This window comes from Sylvia atricapilla, chromosome 1 (genome assembly GCF_009819655.1).
Source record: "Sylvia atricapilla isolate bSylAtr1 chromosome 1, bSylAtr1.pri, whole genome shotgun sequence".
Classification (NCBI taxonomy): Eukaryota; Metazoa; Chordata; class Aves; order Passeriformes; family Sylviidae; genus Sylvia; species Sylvia atricapilla.
Window position 1 is genome coordinate 75,700,551 of NC_089140.1, and position 22,177 is coordinate 75,722,727.

Sequence of the window (22,177 nt, forward strand, 5' to 3'; positions counted from 1 at the left end):
TCATACTGCAATTTGCAGTGAGCAATTTTACTTTGCAAACTGAACTTCAAAATGTATCTTCTTCAGGTGTCTGGGGAAATAAAAAGTAGTTGCGTTTATACTTAATTTTTCATTTCAGTTTTGTAAAGAATGGGTATAAATTCAGTGGCAAGAAAAAGCTTTACTGGAGCCAAAATTGGAGTTTTAGTACAAGTTCCACAAGAAAAAAAGCGTAGTTAGTTACACATGGGAAAACTGTTTTTCCCATGGCACTTCAAGTGGCTGTGTCATGCATTCTCATCTGTTACTCAGTAGTGAGTCAACCATAGCTGATGGCCTGCACCCTACTAGCCCTGGAATATCATACAAACCTGGCTATTGCCTTAAATTAATTACTCATGTGCTAGAAGAATGCACACAGCTGTAGAGGAAGATTGGTAAAACAGTAGTCCAGCATGGTTTAAAATCCTATACAAGAAAAAAAGCATATGTATTCATGCTTCTACATGCATCAATAATATGCTGTAAAGTGTCTTATGTTAGAAAGTTTACATCATGAGAATTAATCATGGGTCTTGCAATGACTCTAGAGATAAACACTATATGAATAACACTGCACAGGATGGTGCTTAATGATTTGTTCTAAAATCCAGAAGTCCAGGCTAGTACTACAGATCTGGTCTTTCCAATTATTTATTTTATAACTGAGGAATTTATACAGTAGTTTTTCACTGCAGCTTTACCGCCAGAAATCTGTCCTGAGTGCTTTTGACAGGAAAGGGGAAGAATGTTATTTTGGTACAATGACAAACTCAGAACTTTCAGCAGATGAATAAGCATTTTCTGTGTTGTTGTTCACTTGTTTTGCCATCTCTTGCATTCCAGAAACAATTTTGAGACATAATCTTGTAGATATTTAAAGAACCGATAAACATCTGTACTAAGTTTCTGCCCTGTATCATGTTTCCAAAAGTGATGGCCTGCTTAGGTATAGTAAGGGATGAAGAGTAAGTGTTTAGTGCTGCACCCCTGGAATACTCTTCCAGTTTTCGAAGAACTTGTCCTTACAAAGTTCTTGGGTGACTAGCAGGGTCAAAGTCTGAAAGTTTTTCTCCCCCACAACTTTTCTACTTCCCAGTAGATTTGACTTGTCTAGTACTACATACCTACATAACTGCATACCCACTGACTAGAAATTCCACAGCAAAAGTTTATTTGGTTAAGGACCATCTCCTCTTGCTCTTTTTCTGAAAGAAGAGCGTCTCTTAACTATATTGCATAAGACAATTAAGAGTTAATTTCTATTCATATTCTCCCTGTATCGATTCTTTTCTAGATTGAAGACTTTTTTAAACAGAAGCCATTCCATAGCAATAATCATCTTTCTCCTCCTCAGGGTGAGAAAGTGCACATGGTATTCAAGAAGGCAGCTGATATGGATTTATACAGCTGTTTAATAGCACTTCTGTTCTCTATTCCTTCCCAAACTGTTCCAAACACTGTTTGTTTCTTTAGCTTCTACTGCACAGATGTTGATATGTTTGTGGAAATTTCTGTTATTATCTCACATTGCATAGTAACAGTGAAACCACTGACCATAACTTTGTGTGTGAAATAAGGATTGTGTTTGTCAACCACATGACATTACACATATTCCTTCCACAAATCACTCCTAATAGGTGTTACACATTTGCTCTGATATGAAACTAGTACTCTTGAATTTTTAACCTGTATGGGCTTGAATGTCATAGCTGCCCCTTTTACTCTTTGTCTTTATTGACTTCCTAATAATTTTCCATGTTTTAGTTGGAGACAGGCAAATCATGTGGAAGCGGGGCAGTTTGATTGTGTTGCTATTTCAGGGAGGTTAAATGAAATACATTAGCTTCTAGAGAGCAACTGTTTGAATGGCACTTTCTAAGGCCTCCAATCTGATATATGGGGGGCACTTTTAAATGTTATAAAATGTTATAAAATTGTTATTCTGATTTTAATGTGAGGGTTTTTTAACATGAGAACTTCTCTCAAAACAGATAACCTCTCTTCTCTTTCCTCTGTATGCTCTCTCATCTTGTGAAAATGCCCATTTCCACCATTAAAATGTCCTTCTCATCCAATTTTCTGATATGATTATGAGGTCAATATTCTTATTTATGGCTGGAGGTCACCAAGTGTTGTTAAACTTGACATTCTAGTCCATCTTCTGACAGCTATACTGTGATATAATTCAGTTATATTATTGAAATCCAAATTGGTATCAGCAAGAGTATTGATGTTAATATTTATGCAGGAATTTTTCCTTGGAACCTGTGTTTTCTCTTCCACTCTTCCACAAAAGTGAGTCATCTCCTGCTGAATTATGGGTCAATAACTTTCAAAAGCAAATCTTCTGGCCCAAGTCCCATACATGTTATTTCCATTTTTCAGCAAACTTATGGAGTCCATATTTTTCTGCCCAATTGATATTGACGACATCTGAAAAGACAAAAAAAAAAAAAAAAAAAAAAAAAAAAAAACAAACAAACAAAAAAAACCCCAAAAACACAAACAAACAAACAAACAAAAACCCAAAAAAACCAAAAAACAAACAAACAAAAAAAAACCAAAGTTTGTTTGGTTCTGCAGTTGAAAAATAATGTAAAATCTCAAGGTAAAAGGATTTACAAAAACTCACTACACCATTACATGCACATAAGGCACTCTACATTTTAAATATCTCTTGATTTAAATTTAGATATTATTTGCCATGCTGAAGTTGAAATGCCAACATTTGTAGCCCTTTCCTTCCCATGGATTCTTATCTCTATTTTATTCTTCTATTGTGCTGGTAAGATAGGTTAAATTTACATTTGTTCTGTCCATATGAACCGATTTTGGAAGAAATTATATTTTGTCTAAGCCTTTGAAACAGAGGAGACAGAAAAAGGAATATTGTCCATGAATTGCCAGATGTAAAAATTATTTTCATTGATTTTGTTTTTTTCTGAAGATAAAAGTTTTTTTTCCAGAAAAATATATAGAATGACCTTACATTTCCAGACAAGAATAAACAGTGGGTGATTTGGAACTTTACTACTGGAGTGATAGCCCATTCTTCATTTTCTGAAAAACCCCTGGAACATTTCTGAGAAAGCCACTTAGTTGTACCCAGAACACCTATATCAACCAGATAAACTGCATTTTTCCTTCACAACCTGCTGTGTGCCCATGCTCAGTTTTTTCTGTCATCTTTTTTTATAATGTTTTTGAACTTCAGAAAAGCTTTTGATACCATCTCTCACAGGATCCTTCTGGACAAAATGTCCAGCACACAGCTAGGTAAACACCACATCATGTGATGGGTGAGCAACTGGCTCAGGGGTCAGGCACAAAGGGTTGTAGTGAATGAGGTGACATCAGAGTGGTGACTTGTCACTAGTGGGGCTCTGCAGGGATCCATCCTCAGCACAGTGTTCTTCAACATCTTCAGGAATTACTTGGATGCAGGACTGCAAGGAACACTATATTAGTTCACTGATGACACTTAATAAGGAGGAGCTGTTGACTCCTTTGGGGGAAGGGAGATCCTGCAGATTTTTGACAAAATAGGAGCTGGGCAATCACCAAACACATGAAGCTTAACAAAGACAAGTACCAGATTCTGCAGTTGGAATGGGGCAAACCTGATTGTGTATAATTTCAGGAATAAGGGGTTGGAAAGCAACACTGTGGAAAGGAACCTGGATATCCTGGTCAACAGCCAATTGAATCTGAGCCAGCAGTGCCCTGACAGCCAGGAGGGCCAACCCTGTCCTGGGGGGCATCAGGCCCAGCATGGCCAGCCGGGCAAGGGAGGGGATTGTCCTGCTGTGCTCTGGGCTGGGGCAGCCTCACCTCCAGTCCTGGGGGTAGGTTTGGGTCCCATGATGTAAAAAAGACACTGAGCTCTTATAGGGCATCCAAAGAAAGGCCATGAAATTATTGAAGGGCCTTGAGGGGAAGCCGCATGAAAAGTAGCAGAGGTCACTTGGTCTGTACAGCCTGGAGAAGAGGAGACTAATGGGAAGCCTCATCATGGTCTTCAAAATCCTCATGAGGGGAAGAGGAGGAGCAGATACTGATCTCTCATGACGAGTGACTGGAGGAAATGTCATGAAGCTGAGCCAGGGAGGTTTAGGTTGGATACCAGTGAAAAGTTTTTCACCCAGAGATTGGTTGGATACTGTTTTGGGCTCCGCAGGGAAGTGGCCACAGCACCTGCCTGACAGAGTTCATGAAGCATTTTAGACAATGCTCTCAGGCACAATGTCTGAATCTTGGGGTCTCCTGCCCGGAGACAGGAGTGCACTCAGTGATCCTTATGGGTGGCTTCCAATTAAGCATATTCTGATTCTATAATTCTGTGTTGTTTCATTTTGTTAGGGTAATAAAGGAGGTCTTTCATTCCCACAGATCTTTTTGCCTTGGAATGACCATACCAAGGATATTGTGAAATACTCTGGAACATATAGTCTCCACAATGACAAATTAAGCATTAATTAAGATCAAGAGGTTAAAGAGGAAACCTAGTAAATAAAGCTCATCCTATTTGCAAAAATTTTCTTTTTCAGAATGTCATGAATATGAACACATTTTTTGCAGTTTTATAATTCAATATTTCAGTTTGGAGCAAATGGCATGCAGTATAATGCATGCCATCCTGAGGCTGGAAAACAGTGATTCCTAATAATGTTGTCATTATCATCATGTTACAGCTGGCAAGAAAGGAATTTGTTATAAAGTTCAACTCAATGAGAATTCTTAATAGGTTCCAGAAATAAAAAATTTAGGTCAAAGTTATTACTAGACTCTGAAAAAAAGTATTATAAACTAGTGGTTCCTATTCTGGCTTGTTAAGACAACAGTGCTTAGCTGCTTTAAAGATAAAAATAGTCCTTAAAGTTTGCTTCTTGCCATTCTAGACCCATTTTCACACCAGGTAAAAAATCTGCTTCTAACATCAAATTGTTTAATACTAGAAAATAATACTTTCTAAAACCAAATAATAACCAAGAAAATCATACTTCCAGCTGGTTTATTTTTCAATTTTGCATGTTATCTGCACCAATATGCACCTAGACATTTTCTGATAACTATTGTTGAATAAATAGTGTTTTAGAATATTATTCACATTTGTAAAATTTTGATTAAGACAACTGTATTTTCTCTTACATATTTGATTTCAGGAAAAAACTTTCAGTACCCCAAACCTTTTAGCTTTATACAACCTCATCAGGTAATTTTTGTGTTCAGTAGTACTTCTCCTTTTCTCTCCCTCTCTTTCTCTCTACAAGTCTTCCTTTTATTCTATGTATTCTTAGTATATCAGAAGTGAGATAACGGCATGTCTGCTTAGACAGCTGTTATCCAAGGTCACTAAAGACTAAAAGTCATGTCTTACTGTGGTATTCAAATTACTTTTTAATAAAGAAAATTCCTCAAATTTTCACTTCATGCTCATGCTATATCAAGAAATCTTTCTCTAGGAAAGGAAAAGTCTTCTGATAAAGACCTCCTTTTGTACAGGGGAACATTGTCTTAGCCTACAGTAACTTGAATTTATTGTCAAGTGAATGGTTGGAAACAATTGAAGATGCAGGCTCTGCAATGCAATGTCACCTCCTCCTACACTGCCTTACTCAGTACAAGGCAGTGTTCCTCATCCCTGACGTGACAAACCTATGAGCACAGCATTCACATTCCTAATGAAAACACCTCATTCTCTTTAATCCATTCATGTCCTAATTGAAAAGACAAAACAGTCATTTTGAGTGGTTGAATGGCTGACAAACACCCTTTTGAAAAGCCTGAGTGATTTGCCTGTTTTCCTGTAACCTCCTCTCATCAACCCATTCAGAAGAATTCTATTCCTGGTTCAAGAGATCCAGTCTTAATTTGTAAGAGTAGACAATCACAGCCCTTTGTTTATTTGCTCCTTTTCTTCACCCTTTCTTCTCATAGGTGTGATAAGAACAGCTTTGCCAAATATGGACAGAGAAGTGAAAGAACAATATCAAGTTCTAATCCAAGCCAAGGACATGGGAGGACAGCTGGGAGGACTAGCTGGTACTACCACCGTAAACATTACTCTCACGGATGTCAACGACAACCCACCCAGATTTCCTAAGAGTATGTAACATTCCAAAACATTGATTTTCAAATAAGCATGACTAAAAGTATTAATTTGGACAAGTCCTGTGGGTAAGAAACTGAGATCCTGGAAGAACAGTATATGTTGAAAAAATCAGATATCCTGTTTTTTAAAATAGTATAAAACTCAATTTGAAAGTATGAGTTGAATGTTTAAGAGGATATATACCATCATTCCACAAAACCAGCCTGAGCCAAAGAGTTCATTTCATTTACACTATAAAAATTGTTGGGGAAATACTATTTTGTCAAAGGAAACTGCATGAACTCTTTCAAATTACAGAAGGTTACAACCTGAGTCTTCCAGGTAACAAAGGCAGATCTAGCTCATGCTAAGTGTTACTGTTATGATATTCAGGTACAGATTTTTATATATCTTGGCCCAGAAGATGATATCTTTCCCTCAAAACCCTTGCAGCCTAAAACAGTGATCATTTACTGATAATTTATTATGTTTCACATCAGTTAGTTTAAATTAAGCTTTTCAGAAGTATGCTAATTTAAAGAGTTTCATAGTCTGTGTGTGATTAGGATGGTTTTCACTTACTTGTCTCCATAAATTTACTGAGATTTTGTATATTCCATAGCTTCAAAATGCAGAAACTAATCAAGCATAAATCTTGATAACTATGCCAAAATAATTAGCTGCTAAAATTTGTTAGTAAGGCAAATTTGTATTATAATATATTGGATGAATCCAGAGTAAGATCACAGCAGCTTTTTACTTTACATCTCTCCTTGCCCATGAATTGAAATCCCACTGTATGTATTATGAATGCCCCATAGGTACAAAACCATATCTGCAACTGTGAAGTTTTCTCTCATATAAAAATTCTTCTTCTTTTACTCAGTCTGAAAATGTACTGTGTTTTTGCAGGCATGTCGGAAAGGTCTTGTGTACAAGAAGGATCCATTTGGCCACTTCTTTCTGTCTCTTACACTCATGTCTAGATGGTAATCATAAAACAGGCCAAGCAATACTTCATAAAACTTCCTTACTTACTAATTATATTTAGTTCTAATGGTGTCTTTGTATTTAACTACCCTCAATGTATTTTTCTTGCAGCAAGTTTCCCCATAGCTTTGAAACTTATGTTAAATTTCAGAGTCTACATCCTCTGTCAGAAGTACACAGATTAATCATATATAACAAGCAGCTTCTCTTCATTTGTTTCGTATCCGTCTTTACATAAATGCCTGCATGTTTACATCTTCAAAGAATTCAGAAAGTACTGCAAAATATCAAGGGGTTTTTTTGGTGTTTTTTTTTTTTGTTGTTTGTTTGTTTGGTTTTTTTAGTTTGTTTGTGTGTGTGTGTGTGTGTATGTGTGTGTTTTAGGTTTGTTGTTGTTGTTGTTGTTGTTGTTGTTGTTGTTGTTTTTTAGTATGGGAAATTCTCTCTGAGTTGAGAGAATCTGCTCCTACTGTTTTGCCTGTACGTGTCAGTCATATCTATCCTTAGCTCCCCTGGACTCCCTGGAGAACTTTTGGAGAAAAAAAAAAAATCTGTGTTATACCTCCAAGCCTTCTTGTGCCACAGTGGTTTGAAGCAAAATATTGCACATCATAATTGTTCCCTTATTTCATTCTTCAGGCTCTTGGGCATGTAGCAGCTAATCCAAATGATTTGTTACTGTTGTGTCTGTTTGTTCCACAACTACTTCTATAGCTAATTTAACCTTCTCCTGAGTCCCCTATAAAGTTCTAGGATAGAAAAAAAATCTACAGTTTTTCTCTACTAAAAATAAACAAAAAAATGTATTAAGTTTTACATTTGTGATCTTATCTTCTCTGAGCACTTCTGTATCTCAGTTTTGGGCTGTCTTTACACAGTTCCTCTCAGGCTTTTGCCTCCAGATGTCTTAAAAAGCAATTATTATTAGCTTGTTTGCAGAGATTTATTCAGACTCATTTTTTGTCTTCTTTATTGTGGTTTTATAGATAAAGCAGGTTTTATGGTTCTTTCTATTGTTCTTTCTGAGACACAACTTTATTTTTTTGAAAGATATGTTCTTGTTTTTATTAGCTATGCTGTTTGCCCTTACAGATTTGCCTTTTAATGGATATATGCATTTGCTGTGGGTCTTCTAAATTATATCCCTAGATAGCATACACACCACCCGTAGTGATTTAACAGTCTCAGCTATCTCATTCAGAATTTCTATAGCAATATCCTCAGGTTTTTTTATTTCCACTTTATTCTTATTATTTATTTAACTGAATACAACCATCTTATAATCCTAGTTTTTATTGCTCCTGCACGAATATTGTATTTAAACTAATTGTAGTTGTTGTAAAAATTAGAATAACGAGAGAACTTTTCCTGAATAGCTAACATCAATCCTATTCTCCTTTTTAAGTCTTAGTTGACAAAGATATCTTTTCAACCATCATTATTTCTCCATTGATAAAGTCTGCTGTGACCTTCCTGTGTATTTTGCTCCTTGATAATATGTTGCCTGACTGATTTTCTTCTTTCCCACAGATATTGAACATAGGTATAATGCTGATATCCTTGTTTAGCATTAGTCATTAAAGTTACCTATACTAGTTCCCATTTTAACCCTTGGCTTTATATTATGGCTTTCTTTCTCTTCTTTACTGGTCCTTAGTTTGATTCTGCATGAACTACCACTTTTGCATTTCTTACTGGGCTATCATCTCCTTTTGTAGCCTTCTCCAGTGGAGAATGCAGAATTCTCATCACTATACTGTTTCTCTATGTTTTTCTATGAACTGCATACCTTTGCATTTATTTTTTTTCTAATTTTTTTGCTTTCCAAAGCCTGAAAATTCTTCTGAACCTTTCACTAGGTATCACAACAGTCATAGAAAAGTTCTTAAACTTTCATAAGCCTATTTTTCTCATGGCCAAAATGAACTTTGCAATTTTTCTTATTCTTTAACAAGTGCTCCAACATTCCAATACTGACTCACTTCTTCTCACCACTTTTCTCAGCCAGTCATTTAAAGCTCTGCCTTTCAGTCTTTTTGCTCTGACTGTACATGGTGAGTTCAAACTGTGCTACTATGAATGTCCTTACCTTCAGGTTTCATTTGCTAGCCTAAAATTCAATCCTAAAACTTTTTTATTTTGTTAAACCTCCCATGGTATCTCCTTTTATTTTAATTAAATGCTGTCAAAGCACTTGTGGAATGCTCCAAATCTGATCAATAAGGCAATAATCCCAGAGGCCCCCTTTGTACCATCATTCCTACTGTCCTCATCCTCAGTGCTTGTTAAACTGCCCACGTTGGCAGTCTACTCCTTCCTTTCAGCTGGAATCTCTGCTCTTGGAAGGGTACCATGGGTGCCACAGGAAATAATGTAACTGTCTGGAGACTAAAAACTCAGTACATTGGCAAGCTTCAATGTGCCCAGTGCTCACTCTCATTCTGGTTTTCAGTTGCATATTTTACTTCCTTTGTTGTTAGGGGCCTTAGTATTTTATATTGTATGCTTTCATCTACCGTGGTGGTGCAAAAACGCACAAGTTTTACATAATGTCATATGGTTTTCATGAAACATAGAAACATGGAATATATCATCCTCAGTGAAGAAGATAGACTCCAGGTCTCACTTAATGCATGAATTGCAGTTATGACATCTTTACCCAGTGGTGTGAAGAAGAAGAAAAAAAAAAAAATCACACAAAAGCTTGTCCTGTACTTTGCGTGTTAGTAAGGTTGAAAACCTTTTCTTACTATTATATCAAATGTCACAAAAGACAAATTACAGCAGTGACTCTCAACGAAACAGAAAAGAATGGATTGGAAGTTTGTGTTGATATTAAAAGTAACAAACACTTGACATGGCTTACGAGCTGAAATGTCATTGTGGGGACTCCAGTGTATTGGTCAAGCCCTTTATTTTTTTGAATGGGTTACAGGCAACAGTCTCGATCAGTGGGGATTTACTTAGACAGCCCTGTTTGGTTAGGCACTATGTGAGTTGATATGTGGTGTGCCTGAAATTCACAGAGACACAAGGCTAATTAAAACTAAGCAAAATAAATAAGAGAGAAAAATTGCAGTATAAATTATATGTTGAACATAGCAGCTGTATTTTTCTTTTTGTGGTTTTTTTTTTTGTTTGTTTGTTTTGTTGTTTTTTTGTTTTTTTTTTTTGTTTTGTTTTGTTTTGGTTTGGTTTGGTTTGTTTTGGTTTGGTTTGGTTTTTTTGTTTTGTTTTTGTTTTTTTGTTTTTTTGTTTTTCCCCCTTGAAAGCACTGCAATGATTCGGAGTAATTACCTGCCAGGAAATGGAGTTTGCTATTTGCTTGACTGCCATAGCTAAAAGGATCCTTATGTAGAATTTTAGTTTATGTGAAAATAAGTCTTTTATATCTGGTCTGTGTAGGTGCCAAGTTCAGGCCTGGCAAGAGGTCAGAGCCTCTAAGTGTTGCTGGAATTGAGACCTCTAGGATCCCATTGCTCTTCATTGGTCAACAAAACCAGGAAATGCAGACTGGAAAAGAGGACCAAAGGTCTCTTAACAAAAACCGCTGCACGGTTAATGTTTTTGCATCACATAATGAGGACCACAGTTTTGCAATGGACTTATGCCAAAGAAGCTATGCTATAGACCACCCAATCAAATTAGACAATATTAAATTTCACAGGATAAAGCTTACATTTATTTTCTCAACTTAGTAAAGCTGGGAAAAAAAAAAAAAAAAAGATTTCACAGCAGAAGTAAGAGAACATATATTATTAATATTTGAAAGGAGCTACATTGATAAATAATACATTACAAGCTTGCAAAAAAAAAAAAGTATCATGAAACACCTTCATCTCATTGAGGGTCCTTTAAGGAGACAGGCAGGTTTGGATGGGTTATCAGCATCCAGTGATGAAAAACCACTGACTATCCTGCTGAACATGGAATTTTTTATTTAGAACCTGTGCTTTTGAACGTATTCAGTGGGGACCTCCCACCTTGCATGTCTCCTAGTAATGAGAAATGTAACAGAGAGGAATCCTCTGAACATATATTTCTGTCAGAGTTGTTTGACCTGGAGGTATCTATTGGCCCACATTTCAGAAAACTGACACTTCAGTAAACGGATATTTTCTTTAAAACTTGTAAGAAAAAACTAATCGGAATGATTTTATTAGTAAAAAATTATCTCCAGAAGTGTTTTCTGTCTTTCCTGGCTCTTCATTATTACAGTAGCTTTCTGCATTGCTGTACACGCTTCATTGTTAAGATAGGTTTTTTCCCTAAATATTAAAATAAAACTTTCATAACAAAGTTTGATTTTTACCAAAAGAGAAAAAAAAAAAAAACCCAAAAAATACTAAGGCAAAGACTGAAAAGCTAAATACTTTTCCTATCATGACAACAATGTTCAAGCAATTGTACAAAAATTTGGTAAAACACAACAGTGCCATTGAGCAGAGAGGAGTGGACAATAGCTATGTACATGTAGGCATGCCTCTTGGTCCAGAAGGGGGCTGATGGCCTTTCTCTCTCAGCTACTTATGTAAATGATAGCTGGCTAAGTAAAGAGATATTTCAGCACATCATTCCTGAAAGCTAATGGGCTAACCTTTCACTCATCAAGCAGTGGACCAGTCTGAGCAAGCTGCCAGTACAGCATTGGCTTGTTTCCGATTCTTAAAATAACCTTCAAGAAAAAATGGATGGGTTATATTTACTTCAACATTTAAATGACAAAAAACTGTGTAATTACTTGGTATAAATTATGCTTTGTGGAATCAAACCAATTAAGTGAAGTGGTGGATTAATATTTTGTAAGTTTATTATGCTTCAGTTTCCCAGTCTCTTTTGTTCACTGCTGACAGAGTGAGTGTGAATGTAATTTAGAGAAATAAACCCTTATATGCAGAGCAACAAAAGGATACGTGAATCATTTTAGTCAAAGGAATAGTATATCTTTTTATTTTAATATGACATAAATATACTTTTAGAGAATAAAGCACTGACATAGAAGAAATGTAATTGAATTTTATAATTTAGACAGTTTATATTCTGATATTAGCAAATCAAAGACTATTTCAAGTGTCTTATGAAGTCAGCAATAAGTTTGATTTCTTTTTAAGGTGTGTATTTTTTAAGGTGACACCTCCTGAGTTTGCTTTTTTGAACTCTAAAGAACTATTTGGATGAAGCTATATTTTCAGCTAACAGAAGTCAATTTTGTGTGAGAATGACTGAGTTTTTTTCTAATAGAAGAGAAATTAATCAAGGTTTGAATCCAATACTTGAATTTTGTCCACTTGAGCATGTCTTAGCTTTAAAAAAAAATGCATCTCTGATGGTCAAAAACCATTATATCAGGGCTGCTTTGCAACCACATTTAAAATATTCAGATGGCTGTAGAGCAAGGCCTAGACACTTTTTTTTTTTTTTTTTTTTCCCCTGCTGTCATTGGTCTTTCCAAAAGCACCTCAGTGAAATCCATCAAGATAGCAAGATAGTTCGCATATTTCCAGAAATGCTAATATGTTTGGAAACAGAAACATAACTATTTTTCTTTCTGGAAGTAACACCTTGAATAATGCAAGGTTAAAAGATCATTCCCATGACCTTGAACATCAGTCCACACTGCAGGAGTTTGCAGATAATTGGATTTGGATTTCACCAGTGGCCTGTACAGAGCATTCCACAGAATATATTAAATCCTTTATTGGAGACAGACAGCAGAGGAAACAATAATCTTAAAGAGAACAGTTAATAAAATAGACAATTCAGAAACAAACAGGAAAATACCTTTCATTCATGCAATTTCAGGAATTTCAGTATAAGAGAAAAAGACATTTGCAAACACAAACTTGCCCTTTATTCTCTTAGTTATATAACCTTGGCATGGCCCTTGAATTATCTATTAACTGCATGATCTATTATATAGGCATATTACGTATTGTATATTAGGAATAGTCTTTGCATATTATTACTTCTTAGATTGCATCTGTTTTGTGTGATCATTTATTGGTTTGCAGCTCATTTTAATAGGCATACTTTCAAGTACTACAATCTGTAGAAATATTTAAAAAGAAAGAACAACTAAGTGCTGAATTGGGAATAGCCTGCCTATATAAACTTATGCATACACACTTTGTAGATTAAAAATTCTTATTCATATATTATTAGAAGCTTAGTACATCACAAAAATTGCACATGCATTAATTATCCTAGGTTTTACTACATTAAATCTGGTCAATTTTTAACTCAGTAACCTAAATGTGGCTGATTCCATTCAAGTGGCTTTGAACAAGTCTAGCTCAGATTATGTTGAAAAATTAATTTAGAAGCAGACTGTGAGCAACAAATCTTCTGGTCCACAAGAGACAGAACGGAAAATATTTTAATCCATTGCTTTGGATGAGTGGTTTATGAGAAAAAATGGTATCTGCTTTTAAAGATTTCAGAAGAATGCAATACAAATCCCACCCCATAGTGCATTAGAAACCTAATAGAAAAGATCATGTGATTAATAAATTATTCTGGTCATTAATCCAAAAAAAAAAAAAAAAAAAAAAAAAAAAGAAGCAGAGATTTGGCTTAAAACTAAGTGAGGAAGATTTATTCCCTCCTTATTTGGACAATTTAGAACCAGAAAACTTACTTTTCTTTAGGTAGAAAACTTACTCAGAATTAAGGTTTAGATCTGCTAAATTAAGCACTTTAACAAGTCTGCACAGGTTTTTCTGGAAGTTGTTCTACCCCCTGTAATTTAGATATGGAAGTATAGATTCTCTTGGTATTTCTGTTAAAAGTTGTACTTTATATACAGCACTAGCATCTTTGTTGGCTCTCAGAATCAAAATGAGTCCATCTTTCCTTGATTAAAGAATTTGCCTGGCAGACAAGATGCCCTAATTCAGTTCCAACTAATTACTTATGTTATACCAATTGGGAAATACCTGCACAGGACAGGTGGACAGATTCATTGCAGACTAGCCTGCAGGCAGAGATTAGTTGAGAGACTGAACCAGAACTTGCTTTGAATGAGAAAAGGAGGGAAGGTCAAATCCTGACTTCTCCATCTTTGATTTTCTAACCTCTATGCCATAAGACATAAAAGGAAAAAAACCCACCACCTTTTACTAAGGTTACATACACCTTGGTCTTGTAAACCAAGACTAAACAAAAACTACATTGTTTGATATCAAAAAGTCTTATGGAAGTCTGATTTTCATTTACCTGTGAATTTTGATTAATTTTAAACTTAATTCATGCATCAAATGTGCTGTAACAAACCATTTCAAACAGTGATGGAAGATAGGAATGCAAAGACTCCAGAAATGGGCTCATGCAATTGCAAGCCAATCCCAAAAACAGAACCGGTTTTGGGTTGCAATACCTTTGATTCAGTACTACTTTAACATCAGTAAAACTACAGTCAAATCAGGCCAGTAATAAATACCCACTGAACAGCATTTGCACAGGATTCTTACAGGAATCTGAAGAGAACCAAGGGTAGGTCCTCTTTATTCTGAGTTGCTTCCAAGTCTCACACCTCTGTACTATTCACATTTCTTTCTCACCTGTCTTGTTCTCGTTTGATGTCTCTTTCTTCCTCATCCTGTATATCCTTATTTTCAACATGTATTCTTGTATTCCACTGTCCCATGAGAGACACATACTTATCCTTGATCTTATTTTCATCGTATAACTAGATTGTGGCCATCTCCTCCTTCAACTCCACAAGTAAGGTTTGGGTTTTTTGTTTGTTGGTTTTTTCCCCAATGGTAGCACTGTGAACTGAGTTTATATTTTGATGAACCACTTCCAGCTCTGACTTTCTCCATATTTTGCTATTCTGAAATCATGAGTCTTCACCATCCCATATATACAAACTCTTTACATCTGCATCTTACTTGTTTATGCCACTACCCTGTCATACAGCTCAGTGACCCTAGCCTGTTGTATCTATTTCACTCATTTGAGTTACACATTTGACAGGTAATCATAAAAAAGTCTCTGTATTTTTCTTTTCCCTGCACCACCATTTAATCAGTGAAATAACAGATATTTTTACATAGACTAAAAGAAGAAATATAATGGCTTATTGTATTTTGCTTTTCAAAGCAAAAGAAGAGCATGAGAATATCCAGGAAAGTTCCTGAAGATTTACATTTTCTGTTAGTCTTAAAACAGTCCAAGGCACAGGTTTGACCAATGCCAAGTAAAGCTTTCTCAGAGAAGTTCAGGACATTTGGAGAAATTAATACAGATCAGAAACTATTTTCTGCAGTCATTTTCCATAAAAATGACCTATTTTGGTGTGGATAAAGGAATTTAATAACCTGGAATTAGGCCATTTATATTGTCTGGCTTGTGGGTCACCAACTGTGGCTGGTACGTGAAATTTCTTTGAGCTTATGCTTTACAATCCAGGCCATGCAGCCCTCTTTGGGTCAAAGTACCCCACAGTTAAATAGCCTTCTATCATTATTTGTGTGATCCCAACATAAAGGAGTTATAATTTAACCTCTATAAAAATTTTTGTTTACACTTATGCCCACTTTCTCTTAATTTTTTTCTTATTCCTTTCCATATCAGAATTCTTCATGCACTTTTAGTAAAAACTGATTTTCCCTCCAAGGTGCATGTAACCTTAGTAAAAATTCCCTGGAAACATCTTCTCTTTTTTTGCAGCTGTCACCGTTGCATGTTCTTAATCATAAAGCATCTTGAAGAGTGAATCATTTTATTCAGACTGAATAACTAAATTCCCAGCCACAGCATACTAATTGGAAGAAAACTGAGAAATAAACTGGAGGGGGAGATATTCAATTACCACAGATTCTCAAAACACTAAATGTTTAGCAAATTCTTTGTCTGCTGCACTTATATTGTTTTTTAACTCTCTCAAGAATTCTTAAGTAGCAAAGGTTATCTGAGGACTGTTTGGAGCACATATTGAATAAAACAAAAAAACCTGGTTTTAGAACCTAAGTTCTAAACTGAGAGAGACTGAGCCCTTAGCTGCAAAGCAGATCATAAGTCCAAATATAGCTATTTCTTTATACTACTCCATAGCCAATGAAAAATATAAGCAATTTCTCACTGGCTGAAATGCAACACTCTGATTGTGCTGTAAACAATAGTTCAAGAAATGCAAATGAGCACAATAGTAATTAGAAGTTAAATATTATCTATTTGTCATAACATTCTATTGTTAATTAATTTCCTTCCTATCATAATCTCTAAGTGGTAATTGATCATTAACCAAAATATTAGGTAAATTGTTTTTAAACACTATAATTATCATCATAGTAGATTAATATCATTAATAATGGTACTTTACATCTGCTACCTTATGTAGAGAAGGTGCAAATAAATAAATTCAACAACCTTTGGCAGGAATCATGTCATTCATTCCACTACAATGTGTTTTCTGTGGGGAGTGATGTAGAAATTATTCATTCAAAACACAGAGAGTATTTAGATTGGATGCATGAAATTACTCTCAGTAACCTTGGTATGTCTTAAAAGCCCCATGCATCTCTGCCTACTCTGATATTGAAAAGTAGTTAAGGCTACAGATTTAACAGCATGGGATTGCCTTGCAATGCTTTGAGAATTGGTTCTGAAGTGACTCACTGACAACAATGTCACTTGCTGTGGCACTATCAGTTCTGGCAGCATCTGCCATTTTCCCTGAGGACTTCCATCCAAATAAGAAATCAACATATACTTTCTGCATCTAAGCATGGTGGTCTTACTTTCTGAAAATTTAGAGACTACAGGGCAACATAAAGTGAAACAGACCATATGTAATTATCTAATTATAATCAAAAGAGTTTAGGCTCATGCTTTTCAAAAATATCTAAGAATTGCAGTTGTATTCAAATTTTCAGCAGTGTTCTACTTCTTGTAAAAGCATTAAATGGGATGCCCAAGTGCTTGCAACAATTCACTTGCTCCTGGTGACATTAGGAGCTGAGCTAAAGATACCAAGCAGTTTGTAATTGTCTTCCAAGAGTCCAAAATATGTCTTTAGTACATTTGCATAGAGAAAGCTACAAAAAATATAAAGAAAAAGAAATAACAGAAATATTCTAGAGTGTATCTTTTAAGTTTTGTTTTGAATCCATGACAATTATTTTATTCTTGGTGACTTCTATGGAAAATTTGTTGAATTTGGAAAAGTCATTGCCTACTGCTCACAAGAGGACCTGTAATTAAGCACTCACTACTTTTGCATTTAATTGCAAAATGGGAAATATTTATACCTTACTTTAAACACTTACTAAAAGTTGTAAAACATAAAACTCACTTGTGATAAGTTGAGCATACTTACTATAAAGTATAAGAGAATACAAATGCAAAATATGCAATTGCTATTCTACTGTATCATTATTTTCTTATCCATATCACACACTACATCACAAGCATTTAAGGAAACTGTATAGAGTAAACCAAAACTTGAAACCAAGTATAGTAAGCTATTATGAACTTGTACTTGATGATTTCACTAGTTCATCTTTAAAAATTATAATTTTTGGCCTCAGCCTGTGCCTGCATGTGGAAGAAAAGTAATATGGAGTTTAAGGGGGAAAAAAAATTGCATGAAGTGTACCCAGTGAGTATATAAAAATCAAGTCTTCACAAAGAGTTTTTTGAATAATACAGATCTTAAGCAGGCTTTATTTAGGTGACTTTAGGGATACAACTGAGGTGTGACTTGGAGGACTTAAGAGAGAAACCTAATTTCCTTAGTCGATGGAGAGAAAAATTATTCTTCCAATACAGATGATTTAGAGCACCCGGCTTAGGTCCTAAAGTAAATGGTTTAACCATATTCTTAAGAGTGAATGAATTGTAGTAAAAGTTGTGTTATAATATCTTGTGCCAGAGTGATAAAGAAAATATGAAAAGGCTCCAGCAAGGTATTTAAGAAGCAGGAATGTTAAGCAGAGCATTACAAACTCTATGTCCCATCCTTGAAAATGTACTTTTTATCATGTTAATGTTTCACATGTATCCTTCAATTTAAATTTTATAGAGGGAATGAGTGTATTGATTTACTTCATGGTGACGGTGTGATCACCAGAGTATTACCAGCCGACCTATCTGACAAATGCCAATTACACGCTGCCTGGGATTCTGAAAAACAAAAGACATCATCTCCTGAAAACTTTTTTTTTGTCTATGAGGCATGCTACACCTTGATAATTCTTTATAACCACAATGCAATTTACGTAAAAAACCAATTGATTCAAGCTTAGAGACTATATACACAATTTTTTTTTTTCCATTGGATTGCTTTTTTTTGGTAGTAATTTCTGATTAGTAGACTGGATATTAGCAGAACAATTCTTTGTTTGTTATGATACATAATGAAACTGATCATGTGGCACTGGTTTTCCACATAAGACCTCAGAGTTGGCTCTAACACATTAATGCATTGGCAAAGTCAGATTTTTCACAAAAAGAAGATCTTTCATATACAACAATACCATCAGGATTAAAGCAGTTACTCAGGAACTTGATTAGTTCTCCTCACTCTTAGAATATAGAAACTCCATATTGTCTGGAAGAGACTCTTCTTTATAAAGTTGAGGCTTTTAAAGAACAGAACATATTCTTCCCCTCTTGGTAAAATTATGCTATCACACTAAGATGATTTAAGATCTTCAAAGAAGATTAAGTATTAAACTTGCCTCAGTATTACAGAATCACAGAAACACTAAGTTGGAAGAGACCTTCAAGATCATCGAGTCCAACCCGTGCCCTAATACCTCAACTGAACCATGGCACTGAATGCCACATCCAGTCTCTTTTTAAGCACATCCAGAGATGGTGACTCCCTGGGCAGACAATTCCAGTACTTTATCATCCTTTCCATGAAAAAACTTTTTCGCAACGTCCAGCCTAAATTTCTCTTGGCTCAGTTTAAGACTGTGTCCTCTCATTCTGTCATTTGCTGCCTGGAGAAAGAGACCAACCCCCACCTGACTACAACCACCTTTCAGTGAGTTGTAGAGAGTGATAAGCTCACCTCTGAGTCTCCTTTTCTCCAGGCTAAACAACCCCAGCTCCCTCAGCAGTTCGTCACAGGGTTTGTGTTCCAGATCCTCACCAGCCTCTTTGCCTCCTCTGGACATGCTCCAGCATCTCAATGTCCTTTCTAAACTGAGGGCCCAGAACTGGACACAACACTCGAGGTGTGGCCTCACCAGTGCCCAGTACAGGGGAAGAATGACCTCCCTGCTTCTGCTGGTCACACCATTCCTGATACAGTCCGGGTGCCACTGGCCCTCTTGGCCACCTGGGCACACTGCTGGCTCATGTTCAGCTGCTGTCACCAACACCCCCAGGTCCCTTTCTGCCTGGGCACTGTCCAGCCACACTGCCCCCAGCCTATAACGCTGCAGGGGGTTATTGTGGGCAAAGTGCAGGACTCGGCACTTGGACTTATTAAATTTCCTCCAGCCAGTGGTGGGGTGAATAAAAGAGGCTCTAGGGGGCATGGTGAGTGGGAGAGGACAAACATGTCTCTGAGGGCATGTCGCAGCAGTTTACACAGTAGTTAATGCAGGCAGGGCAAGCAGGCAGAGATGCAGGTTTCCTCCTGCTAGTGGGGTTTTTATTTTGTTGTTGTGATTTTGCTGGTTAGTTGGTTTGGGGTTTTTTAGTTAGTAATGGTTTTTACACAATCAAAAGCTGCAGTTAGTAAAAGTGTATGTAGCCAAATAGAACCCTCCAAGAAGGATGCATCTGCCCAGACCCCTTCCTGTGCAGAGTGTTTGAGTGTTGGGGGACACATCTGAGTGTGTGTGGCTCCGAAAAACTGCTTCTATAATTATCTCTGTATTATGTTGTTAAATAAAGCACTCTCTGTTGCAATAAGTGTTCTCTATGCAACAACCAGCACACTTTGGAGGCAAAAGCTGTGGGCTGACTATCTTGAGATAATAAAAATGCATTGGTATTTCCTGTTTCCTGAACCCTTGCTTCAACAAGGGAGATATTAACGTCTGTGGAATTATTCTCTGACATGCAATGAGGAGGTTTATTTTTAGAAAACTATATGATAACACCACCTTATCAGTAGAAAAAAAAACCAAAAAACCCAAAAAAACCAGCAAATGTTTATGCTGAATATTTCAGTATACAAAAATTACACCAATATAATGAACATCATTTTCTGTTTAGGAAGGTGGAAGGAGGATGGCCTCAAAAACACAGTCTGCTAGCTCACCTCAGGGAGTGATAGAGCTCTGGCTCAGGAACTGCCAGCTCTGGGGAAGCTCCATCATGTGATTTATCCTAAACTACAGAAGGATCAAACTCAAAATGGTTTTATACTTCTGCTCATTTTCCCTTAAAGTACAGGTGACCCTTGGACATCCACAATCTCTGCAGCATTGGGAGATTCATTTTGCTAGGTGTGGACTTCAGAATCCACAGAAGAGAACCAGAAAATTTTAAGCATGGTTATGTTACATCTAATGAGGCCATAAACCCTTACTCCGAGCAGTGTGTTAAAGACTGGAAAGATCCTTTCCATAACTGAAGATTTACAAGCCCATCACAGATCATACATGACCTGCACCAGGCACATGGTGACAAAGCCTGGCTTTTTTTCCCCACACAATTGTCCCAGCCCCTCTGCAGGGCATGGAGCCACATCTAGGAAAGACATGAATCATTGCTGTGCTAAATCACATCTCCCAGTTTTAGGAGCATGTGCATCAGATGCTGCTATTTGTTAGGCTGATTAGTTGTAACTGATGTAGCAGGTTTATTGAGTATATGTTTATATATTCATATTATGCTTTCCCTTGCCTATTGCATTGTAGTTAAAACAACAGTGGGGAAATCTGAGCTGTTGTCTTATGATTCCTGCTAAACAGACATAAATCCTTGCCTTTACAACTCAGGTCAAGATAAAAATTAAAATGCTTCGGTAATTTAAGATAACAAGGATATTACAATACACTATGGGTTTGGGTTTTGTTGTTTGTTTGTTTGTTTATTTGTTTTTCCTGAGGAAACATTAAAAAATTAGAAGAGATATAAATTATTTTATTTTAATGTTTTTGCTTTTAAGAATCATGCTATTATGATCCACTGCAATCCAATACTTTGACAACTGCCAGAAAGCTGAAAAAAGGGCAGACAAAGAAAATTCAGGAGAGGGTAATCTTGCACAGTAGAAGTATGGTGACAAGTTAGAAAAATTGTTCAAACAGCATTTACAGCTGTTTGATTGAAGGCCATTATGCATTTAGCTTAAATCCTTTGATGCTAACCTGGGTTATTTCTTAATGGTTGTTTGGCTGATAAGAAGCAATGATGGTTTTCATGTGCTATTCCTATCAGACCTGAAAAGCTTTTTTGGTAAATGATGGTGTAAGCTTCAAGTATGGAAAAACAACAACAACAAAAAAATCCTCCTTTGTAAGTAAAACAAACAAACAAAAAAAGCACATCTTTGTAAGTAAAAACCAAACCCCAGAACAGCTTTTGAGCCTTAAAAACTAAAACTAATCTAATCATGTCAAAGGAACTGTAAATATGTGCTGTATTTCAGTCAATATGACTGATTGCCTGTCACTTACTCAGCTCAGATTTCTTCCTACTGTGCACTTTGGAACCATCTTTGCTTTAGAAACTCAGAAGCAGCATATATGAATTGTTAGCTCACCTCTGCCTCATTTTCCTGAATGATTTTAGGGCTAAGAAATTACCCCTGTCAGTTATTTCTGTTTACAAGCTTCAACAGCATCACCACTCATTTATTCTTATCATCCTCACTGATGTGGCTCAACATGAAACTGAAAGTCCTGACCAAACAATATTTATTGCTACCAGCTTTTCTGTACAGGAAAATATCCCAACTTGCATGCAATATATGTGACTAAAATCAGCAAAGGGGGAAAATAGATGCAGTACCAGTTTTGTACTGCAGTTTGAGGAAAGTGAGAGCTTTCTGCTTTGGTATATCTCAAAAGACAGGAGCAAACTTAGAAAACACATTTTAAAGAGATTTATGCAAGTAGAAGAAAGGTTTTTGTTGGCAGAGAAGTCACTTCAACAAAATTTGAC

At 36.1% G+C, this 22,177-nt stretch overlaps 1 protein-coding gene across 1 annotated transcript in view; it reads left to right on the forward strand.

The window, feature by feature from the left end:
• Positions 1–5,966: 5,966 nt before the first annotated feature.
• CDH12 (cadherin 12) overlaps positions 5,967–22,177 on the forward strand; it is a 71,359-nt gene continuing 55,148 nt past the window's right edge. Inside the window, exon 1 of the mRNA XM_066326290.1 lies at positions 5,967–6,126. Coding sequence (XP_066182387.1) covers positions 5,985–6,126 — 142 coding nt within the window. The 5' untranslated portion in view covers positions 5,967–5,984. The remainder of the gene's footprint in view (positions 6,127–22,177) is intronic.